At 40.8% G+C, this 10844-nt stretch overlaps 2 protein-coding genes across 2 annotated transcripts in view; one reads left to right on the top strand and one right to left on the bottom strand.

Annotated features, from left to right (window-relative positions):
* Positions 1–861: 861 nt before the first annotated feature.
* On the bottom strand, positions 862–5463 carry sdhaf2 (succinate dehydrogenase complex assembly factor 2). The gene is made up of 4 exons (XM_061670481.1): positions 5217–5463; positions 3630–3853; positions 2994–3103; positions 862–1547 (listed from the first exon to the last, which is right to left on the bottom strand). The coding sequence occupies exons 1-4, from the start codon at positions 5241–5243 to the stop codon at positions 1420–1422; spliced, it is 489 nt and encodes a 162-aa protein (XP_061526465.1). The 5' UTR covers positions 5244–5463; the 3' UTR covers positions 862–1419.
* Positions 5444–10844, top strand: part of LOC133399180 (cleavage and polyadenylation specificity factor subunit 7-like) — a 15030-nt gene continuing 9629 nt past the window's right edge. Inside the window, exons 1-6 of the mRNA XM_061670480.1 lie at positions 5444–6038; positions 6296–6505; positions 7150–7253; positions 7426–7571; positions 7659–7977; positions 8144–8232. Coding sequence (XP_061526464.1) covers positions 5964–6038; positions 6296–6505; positions 7150–7253; positions 7426–7571; positions 7659–7977; positions 8144–8232 — 943 coding nt within the window. The 5' untranslated portion in view covers positions 5444–5963. The remainder of the gene's footprint in view (positions 6039–6295; positions 6506–7149; positions 7254–7425; positions 7572–7658; positions 7978–8143; positions 8233–10844) is intronic.

The raw sequence follows: 10844 nt of genomic DNA, 5'->3' as shown, positions 1-10844 counted from the left end.
TCGTTCTCCGAATCGTTCAGTATTTTTTTTCACAAAATCATTCAAGTGCTTCCTGATTCAGTTAATGATCCATCCATGAGGTTCACGTTCGCTGTGGATTTTGTTGTCATGTATGTAAACTAGGAAAGGCGGGGGCGATTTAAAAAAAAACAACAAAAAAAACAATACGAAACAAAACTTAATCTAAATGATCACCTATCTTTCTCTCTCTCAGAAAGCTCTTGAACACCTGGCGTCGGTTGGGACTCGTGAACGTGTGCAGGGAGCTCAGCTACCGCACGGCCTTCCGTGTCCCCTTATGACCAGCGAGGCTTTCGCCAGCCGCCGTGACTTTTCTGCATTCCACCGCGGTGGACAGCGTCGCTGACACCAGCCCCTGCCACCCAGGCTTCCTGCTCACTCGCCTTACTGATATTGTCATCTGTTTAGTGGCAAGCGTCTTTGAGTGTCATGAGAACCGCTATATAAGTTTAACGTATTTTTATCATTAGGAAATGAAAAGCTTTCATAATCACATTAGAGACACAGAGGGAATGATATGTATGTGTACGTATATACATTTATGATTAATTTACATTTATTTTAAATGTGTGCTTGTTTCCGTGTGCTTGACTGACTCAACATGAACCTTTAGCATGAAGAAACAGCTGCTAGTGAAAGCTATCCCTGCGAGCGCATCAGGACTTGCGGTTAAAATCACTCAGGAGGACGTTCACGGCGTGGTACGTCGTTCCTTGCGCGAACGAATCATTCTTCGTACTCGTACATCGCTCCTTAGCGGATCACAAAAAAAGACGTTCGTCGAACGAATCACTGGTGTCTAACGGATCCCGAACTATAAGTTCAACGAACGAATCACTCTTCAGTTCTTCAGTACATTTATTAAATAACATGCTTGTGATTGACACATCACAATGACAGCATAAAAACAAATGATTTACAGTATATTTTATGCAACATGAATATTGTACTGCAGTTTATATTCGTCCATGCTATCTCTCACGCACTAATCATTTTTCAGGCCTCCAATTTTAAGCCTCAGATAGCAAGGCACAAGTGGATATAAGAAGAATAAAATGTCTTCAATGTATTGCAGCCCAACTGCTTTGATCAAGTATAGTAGTTCAGCCAGAGGGCTTCCATAGTAGGTCCATCCATCCATCCATTTTCTGAGCCGCTTATCCTCACAAGGGTCGCGGGAGTGCTGGAGCCTATCCCAGCTATCGTCGGGCAGGGGGCGGGGTACACCCTGAACCGGTTGCCAGCCAATCGCAGGGCACATAGACACAAACAACCATTCGCCCTCACTTTCACACCTACGGGCAATTTAGAGTCTTCGATTAACCTAACGTGCATGTTTTTGGGATGTGGGAGGAATTAGTACTTAATTGAAAAATAATCCAAGAGGGGGGATCCTTGTTAGCCTTCCTTTTCCAAGTATTCCAAGCTAGGTGCATCCAACCTCTGTTCCTGATTGCGATTCTTTGTGAACTCCTTTAGCATATCCATGATCTCTCCTTGGTAAACGTCTGGGGTGGGCTGTGCCTCTGCAAGCGAAACTGAAAGTGAATCCACTCTTGTCCCAATATTACAAAAAGGAAACATTAATAGTAAGGGGGGAAAGGAATAAATTATGGCAGCGTATCAACCGAGCAATCAATCAGAAATCATTTAATCGATAAGCAATTAGCCCACACACCATTTCACATGAGGTTACAGTATTTAAAAACATAATGAAAAGATCACTTTTAAAAGCTAGTATTCGGGGCCCACTAAAAGAAAAGAAAAATTCCACTACAATATTTAAGTCATATATTTTCAAGATTAAACTGGTAATATTACAAGAATAAAGTTGCACATTTTAGAAAAAAAGTTTTTTTCCCCAGATTAAGTCATTTTGAAAAATTAGTTTAACAACCCACACACGTACAAAGTAATACATCAGTCTGAGCCAAATATCAAAGTACGGATACTGATAGTAATCTAATGTCGATGTGCAAGAATACTGAGAACTGGAGTTCATTATTTTTTTAAACCTATTGTATCATAAAATATAACTTGACGAGATTCTCTACGGCGGCACTGTGATTAAGTGGTGAATCCAGGCTCCGGCTTTCCTGTGTGGAGTCTGCATGTTCCAACCGTGAGTTTTCTTCGCGTACCCCTTCCCCACAAATTCACAAAACCAGCATGTTAGGTTCATTGAAATTGTCCGTAGATGTGAATGTCAGAGTGAATGGGTGTTTGTCCACATGTGCCAGTTCAGGGTGTACCCACGGCCTCTTGCCTACAGTTTGGTGGGCGACCCTAATGAGGATCTGTGGCACAAAGAAATGGATGGATAGTCTCAGAAAAAAAAACTATATTATTTATTCTCCTTATATTTGGACTTGGATCTCAAAAACAACAGAAAAAGAGAATATATTCATCCATCCATTTTCTGAGCCGCTTCTCCTCACTAGGGTCGCGGGCGTGCCGGAGCCTATCCCAGCTATCATCGGGCAGGAGGCGGGGTACACCCTGAACTGGTTGCCAGCGAATCGCAGGCCACATAGAAACAAACAACCATTCGCACTCACATTCACACCGACGGGCAATTTAGAGTTTTCAATTAACCTACAATGCATGTTTTTGGGATGTGGGAGGAAACCGGAGAGCCCGGAGGAAACCCACACAGGCACGGGGAGAACATGCAAACTCCACACAGGCGGGGATTGAACCCCGGTTCTCAGAACTGTGAGGCAGATGCTCTAACCAGTCGTTCACCGTGCCGCCGAATATATTCATTTTAATGCAAAAATTAAAACTAAAAAGAGGAACTAAAAGGTCAAAACCTGTTCAATTAAATGAAGACGTGGAGTACCCACAAGTGTACAAGGGGTATGGGGAGAACATGCCAAGTCCACAAAAAAATGATCCAAATTTGGGTGCTCAGAGCAGTCCATAAACAATATCAGTTTTCAGGAAAGACATCCATTAAAAGACTGTATCACCTGTTGCCCAGTAGTAGATGTCCCAGTCATTGCTTGGTTCATTGATTAGTCTGTCATACTGCTGCAGCTGGGTCTCACTCATTGTATTCAAGTATCGCTTGGCAAAAAGGCTACAGGGGCAAGAGAAAATCTTTAGTCCCTGCAAATGCAAAGTGAACACATTTGAAAACATGGAGTAACTTTAAACAAAACAGTTGACAGTTACCTGTACTATCTGATCACATCAAAGAATTGTAGTACTTTAGTACTTTAGTCACTGGCCACAACGTTTGATCGCCTGCATGATGTGAGATTGAACACATGTACCTTTAAAACAATGCTCGATTTGGAATGTCAATCTTAATTTGTCATCTGCACTGCATCATATTGGAATGTGTTTCTATTTAGTTTACGTGAAAGGGAAAACCCCTACATATATATTGTTCAATTAATAACTCGCTGACAATGTCATTCTAAATTGAGCATTGTTATATTTGTAAAGTCTGATTTTTGTTTTGTTTGTTTGTTTGGTGCAGGACTAAATAATGCAGGTGAATATACTTAACAAGCCTTTAGTTGTACATAATTTGTAAAATAGCAGTTTTCTTAATGAGGCGTGAGGTGTAACGCTAATTAATAACTTCAGTCTTTAATAACCTGAGCAAAATGCAGTTCTCCAACATGCCCCTTTTACGACTCTCATAGAGCAGGCGCCGTCTCTTGATGTCAATGGGCTCTCCGGGCTTTTCCTCCCAAGGGGGCAAGGGGATCTCAATCAGGTCAGTTCTGGCATCATCAGGTGCATCGCCACGGTAACAACGGGTCGTTACCAGCCCAGCGATCACAGGTATCCGTGCTGTCTGGCACATACCTGTCACCAGCTGACGTGAGACTACAAGCGTTATTAAAAGAAATGAAATCTCACACAATTCAACTGTTCTACAGTTCTGTTTTTTCTATATGTTGAATTTGGGAATCTATTTAACCAATGACAGTTAAAACTGAAATTGATTTTGGGGCGGGCTGTACAAGTGTATTTTCACAATGCTGACTATCTTTCTCCTCAGTCTCTATAAAAAAAAAAAAAAAAACAATGAAAAATTACAAAAGATCGGTGTTGTGTATCTAATGTGACAACCACTCCAACCCCCTCTCACAGCACATGCTGTATTTATTTATACAATTTAATAACATTGTACAGTTGCAGGAAACTGCATCTTAAAACTTAGAGGGAATGAAAACCCAATTAATGTCACTACTAATGCAGCACACCCACCTTCTTCACTACAGTACTTTAGTGTGATCATCTAAGGTTCTTTCGCGCATTCTTGTCTCCTCTCCTAGGTGCTAAAGTAGTATGCAATGAAGTATTATTCTAAACTGAAGCCTCCCACATCATCATGGGTTTTCATGACGATTTCATGTCATGTCAAGCATTTTTGCTTGGTTCTTCAAAGACTTACTGTCAATTCGGTTTACCTATCAGTATAAAGTTGAGTTGCGGAAAAGATTACTGGTTCTGTCATCGTGAATACCTGAAATACATCTTTGAAGACGCAGAGTAACTTGTGCATTTTATTACCTTCGCAAAGGTGGGCCAGTCAACATGTTGATGCAAGATGTCTGAAATATATTTTTATACCACCCCATATGTAAACGATTCAGACCAACAACACGTGTTATGCAGACGTGGGAGGCAAAATCAAATGTTTTTCTTCTTTTCAATTGCATGCAGCTTTACACCTTAACAGGTGCTCCTAAATTTGAACCAGACAGCCCAAGTGTCCCACGGTTAATTCCAGAGGAAGGGTTATACTTACGCTATTAACAGAACAGATGCGATGCAATTTAGCAAATATAGTTCTGTGATATGGTACCAAAGTCCATTTAATCTAGACAAGGTGGTACGATCTGCGGTAAGTGGAAAAACAATAGATTTGTTCGTCTCGCTGTTCCAGAATACACGTTGCCAATGACAAAACACGGCAAAGGAGAGTCGCATCATGTCCCGTGCGGGCCTGTTGTACAACTACCCCAGCTCAGCACAAGACACACGTAGAGATGTAGACATCTAAATGTAAAATATCAATTAAGTATATGGCCTAATATGCAACACAGCAGATATATGTTCCAGTTTATGGCTATATTACATGTACGGTACATCGATCGAAAGCACCGTAACACTGTAATAGTAGTTCTAAAGCCACGAAAAGGAAGTAGTGCTTGCAAAAATATAAAACTCACTCTTTTGGTAATCACCGAGGCCAGCATTTGACTTCTGAGGTTCCGATTATGACCTTTGCAGAGACGACTTGTCAGCCGTCAAATTTAAGAGAGAAAAAAAACGTCCCTTTACGTCACATGTGATGTGATGTGATTGGCCCACGCTAGACACGTGACGCATTGTCGCGAATATAACAGTTGCGTTTGTCTCAGTTAAAGTTCTCATTACACAGTATTCCACATAGGAAACAAAGCTATTAGAAAACAAGCTCGTTTACAATTAAATCCGTTCGAACGTGTGTATTAACGTCCCCGTCCATCACATTCGACCAAGGCGTCGGAACCAATGTTTCGTATGTTGCTAACCGGTAACATTTAGCATAAACACATGGCCAGGGAGGTACGTTAGCAACACGAGCGACAGTGGCCCAATGCGAAACTGTCGAAATCGAAATAACCGGTGGGGAGACTTTATTATTATTATTGACATTAAACTTTATTTTACAACGCATTGTGTTGTCGTGCTACTCTTATATACTAATGCGCAACTATTGTAAAATATCCGCTCCCAACGTTTGCTAACCTTAACGAATGCTCGACGTCAACAAAAGTGTACATCACCCAGCATCATTTTTTCCCTCCCTTCGTTGATGCTGCACCAAGTGTGAATGTGCACATCTAAAGTCTCCAGCTAAAAAAACTAACAAAACAAAAACAGATACAGCATTGCCATCGTCGTCATCCTTTGAATGATCTCTGGCCCTCGGGATGGCTGCGGCCGGACTGAGTACATCCAAAAAGGCGAACCAAGAGTCGTACAGTGACCAGAATCCAAGCGACGAGGTGAGTCTTGATTCTTGTAGCTTTTACTGCAAAAGCAGAGACAACTGCGCCTGCTTTAGTTTGCATGAACGTTTCCATGTGTCACAACCATTAGCTTACTTTTTATGAACTGTTCTACTATTCATCCTGCAAGCATGACCTCCGTGCCATACTTGCATAGGACAAACGGTGCTGAGGAGTCCGTGTGGTGTTGTTTAGTTACACACACTGCACATTATGAAATGTAGAAGATGCTGATCTTTTAATTCCCACCACAGGATTTGTATCGAATCGATGAAACAAATGACCTTTTCGACGACGCTGTGCTTTCCGGTTCAGTTGAGCAAGACAAGAATACGACTTTGAATTCAGATGCTGGTAGGAAAACACCAACTAAAGCAGAGGATAAAGTGGACAAAGTGAAAGCAGATGGAAAAGAAAAAAAACTGTTACGAAGATTCTCATTATATATTGGGAATTTCTCTTGGGTGAGTTGGTACATCATACATACAGTAGCTACATTAAAATGAGTACACACATTTCAAAGTTGTCACAGTATTGGTGGTGTGCTTGATAGGCAATAAAATAATACTTTTAAAACAAAATTCTAATCTTCGAAAGTGTGATACTGAATCACATTTCAGTCTCTTCATATTGGAACAACATACTGTGGTTCCAAGCGGGAACTCGTGCTCTAAGTGAAAATTTGATTATAATGCCTTTACTTCAATTCAATTTGAGTACATGAATGGCTAAGAGTTTTATCGGAACATGGTCAGTATTTTAAACATATGGGATACAATACAAATCTTTCTTTTTGTGCTCCAATGGTGTGGGTTTTTTTTCCACTGAAGAACTACTTTGACAAAAAAAAAATAAAAGCAGCTCAGACCTGCTGGCATTTTATTTCCGTGTAGTCCTGTTTATATAGCAAGTCAAAACACTGAATATACTGTCTAAGTGGCATTTTGTAATAATCTGTAATTAAGAAAAGGCAGGATCTTAGTGAATTGAATGGTTATAAAAACACGAAGAGACTTAGAATAGCTTGCAAACTACCTGTTGTAGAATCCTGCTGTAAAATAACCAGTACTAATGTTCTTCTCATCCCCCCATATTCAATACCTTTTAGTGGACATCTGACCAGGACCTCCTGCGGTTGGCCCAAAAATTAGGGGTGGGGGATATTGATGAAATCAAATTTGCAGAAAACAAAGCAAATGGCCAATCAAGAGGGTAAGTGACTCTTCTCTTATTCAAAAATTTTAAAAAAGCATTTAAGCTTTGTGTGGCTGTTTGCAGTTAGCTACTGTATGCTAACATTGCATAAACCGATTAAAGGACTTGACAAAGGGTTGATTTTTTTTTTTTTTTTTTTTTTTTGCATTTCTTCATCTCTTTACTGCAGCTATGCAAAGGTGGTGGTGACTTCTGAAAATTCATTAAAAATATTATTGGAGAAAATTCCCCAATGTACTTTGGATGGGGAAAGCATCGACTGCCGTTTTGCCACTCAACAAAACTTCAGTGTGTTTGAGGACGCTGCTAATAAACGTAAGAGTACCACAATTTTCATGCATTAGCATATTAATTGTGTTGTAAATATTACCTTGACTCACAAAACAAATGTGCTCCTCACAGGATTCCCAATGCGCTGTCATTCTAAGGACACTGATGTGCAGAGCTCCTCAACATTTTCATGGGATACCAATCCTCCCAGTATACCCACTCCCATTCCATCAAATCCACTTGGAAATGTATTTCCCTCACATTCCAGCCCTTTCCCTGGCCAGCCACCCTCTCCCTTCCAATCTGTGCCACCCAACATCCCGCCACTGCATCTGTTTCCCCCTCCACCTTTCAATGTGCTGAGCCAACCGCCTCCAAGTATGCATATAAATCCAGCTTACTTTACCCCAGTACAAGACAGACACAGAAGTCATGCTTACAGTCAACCAAAGTGAGGATGCATGCAATTTAAATATTTGCCCAACCATCATTCATTTTACATAACTATGAAATAGTTATGTAAAATGTCATATTGTTTCCATTATTCATTTATTCATTGATCAATTTAACAATTTCTCTGTCTGCCGGTGTATCTTTGTTCTTTGCGAATGTCTCAGGGGGGAGAGAGATTATGAAGAACTGTTGAACAGAAATAGAGCTGTGGCTAGCAGCGCCATTACCAAGGCTGTGACAGGTGCAACAGCTGGTAAGTGCACCTGATCCCATTGTGTTACACTGACAATTTAAGACATCCTTCATCTCCACCCCCCCCCCAAAAAAAGAATGTACCAAAACAAGTATGAATCCTAGGGTACCGTAGTCTGAAATCTACTGTACATTGTACAACCCCAAATCCAATGAAATTGGGATGTTGTGTTAAACATAAATAAAAACAGAATACAATGATTTGAAAATCATGTTCAACCTATATTTAATTGAATACACTACAAAGACAAGATATTTAATGTTCAAACTGATAAACTTGATTGTTTTGAGCAAATAATCATTAACTCAGAATTTTATGGCTGCAACATGTTTCAAAAAAGCTGGGACAGGTGTCAAAAAAGACTGAGAAAGTTGAGGAATGCTCATCAAACACCTGTTTGGAACATCCCACGGGTGAACAGGCTAATTGGGAACAGGTGGGTACCATGATTGGGTATAAAAGGCGCTTCCCTGAATTGCTCAGTCATTCACAAGCAAAGATGGGGCGAGGTTCACCTCTTTGTGAATAAGTGCGTGAGAAAATAGTGGAACAGTTTAAGGACAATGTTCCTCAACGTACAATTGCAAGGAATTTGGGATTTCATCATCTACGGTCCATAATATCATCAAAAGGTTCAGATAATCTGAGAAATCACTGCACGTAAGCGGCAAGGCCAAAAACCAACATTGAATGCCCGTGACCTTCGATCCCTCAGATGGCACTGCATCAAAAACCGACATCAATGTGTAAAGGATATCACCACATGGGCTCAGGAACACTTCAGAATACCAATGTCAGTAAATACAGTTCGGCGCTACATCCGTAAGTGCAACTTGAAACTCTACTATGCAAAGCAAAAGCCATTCATCAAAAACACCCTGAAACGCCGCCGGCTTCTCTGAGCCCGAGCTCATCTAAGATGGACTGATGTAAAGTGGAAAAGTGTTCTGTGGTCCGACGAGTCCACATTCAAAATTGTTTTGGGAAATTGTGGACGTCGTGTCTCCTCCGGGCCAAAGAGGAAAAGAACCATCCGGACTGTTATGGACGCAAAGTTCAAAAGCCAGCATCTGTGATGGTATGGGGCTGTATTAGTGCCATTGGCGTGGGTAACTTTTACATCTGTGAAGGCACCATTAATGCTGAAAGGTACATACAGGTTTTGGAGAAACATATGCTGCCATCCAAGCAACGTCTTTTTCATGGATGTCCCTGCTTATTTCAGCAAGACAATGCCAAACCACATTCTGCACTTGTTACAACAGCGTGGCTTCGTAGTAAAAGAGTGCGGGTACTAGACTGGCCTGCCTGCAATCCAGACCTGTATCCCATTGAAAATGTGTGGCGCATTATGAAGCGAAAAATACGACAAGGGAGACCCCGGACTATTGAAGTGCTGAAGCTGTACATCAAGCAACAATGGGAAAGAATTCCACCTACAGAGCTTCAACAATTAGTGTCCTCAGTTCCCAAACGTTTATTGAACGTTGTTAAAAGAATAAGGTGATGGTACACAGTGGTAAACATGACCCTGTCCAAGCTTCTTTTGAACGTGTTGCAGCTATAAAATTCTAAGTTACTGATTATTCGCTAAAAACAATGAAGTTTATCAGTTTGAACATTAAATATCTTGTCTTTGTAGTGTAGTCAATTAAATATAGTTTGAACATGATTTGCAAATCGTTGTAGTCTGTTTTTATTTATGTTAAAACACAAACCTAACTTCACTGGAATTGGGGTTGTACTAAAACTAGTTGTTGCTGACTTGAAGATGTCATTGATAAAACCCATCTGTGTGGGATTTCCCAACATCTTTCAGACCTATGTGTATGTGTGTATTCATACATGCAAATCGGTCGCCTCGGCAAAATTCGCCGTTTTGGACTCAAAATAGGCCATTTACGTGACTCGTATCCGTCTGTGCGCTCGGGACCTGCTTTGGATAAGTCACAGAAGTTGACGAGACCAGAAAAAACACTTCCGCCGCTTCTGCTGTTAAGAAGTAACAGTACTTGTATTTCATTGCAATGATCTAAATGTCGTTCGCTACTTTTATTGATCAATTATTGCTTATTTATCAACTATTTCGTGCGCGAGACTACGACTCAGACTTCCGCATTGGACGCTGTTTGCGCCAATCCAATTTAAGCGCTAGTGACGTTTTAGTCTAGTTCACCAATCAAACGACACAACAAAGTCACATGACCTCACACGACGTCTTCTATTGGGCTTTCCGGGCATAGGTATTAACACGAGATAAGCCAGCCCGGCTGATCGTCGTCCCTAAGTGGAGACCATTTTGGGAAGGTCGTCTTTACTCTGAAGGCAACGGTGCGCTACTCTTGTTTACATTGAGACGAACAAAAACAACATTTGTCTGGCACTGTCTGCCCAAACGTGGATATTTCAGCTCACTTATAACTTGAGAAAACACCGTGAATTGCAGTTGTGTTGTAGGTTTGACTGTGCATACAAACACACACACAGCAACATCCGAATTTGCACAGTAACATTTTATTTTGTAATTTTTTTTTATTGATGTTCATGCTGTGGTTTAAAGAAAATCTGAAGTTACTCACTATTTACTCAATACTTGTAATTATTTCTCTGTG

The sequence above is a fragment of the Phycodurus eques genome, chromosome 2 (assembly GCF_024500275.1).
Source record: "Phycodurus eques isolate BA_2022a chromosome 2, UOR_Pequ_1.1, whole genome shotgun sequence".
Lineage (NCBI taxonomy): Eukaryota > Metazoa > Chordata > Actinopteri > Syngnathiformes > Syngnathidae > Phycodurus > Phycodurus eques.
Note: the sequence above shows the minus strand (reverse complement) of the source record. Positions and strands in the feature narration are given on the sequence as shown.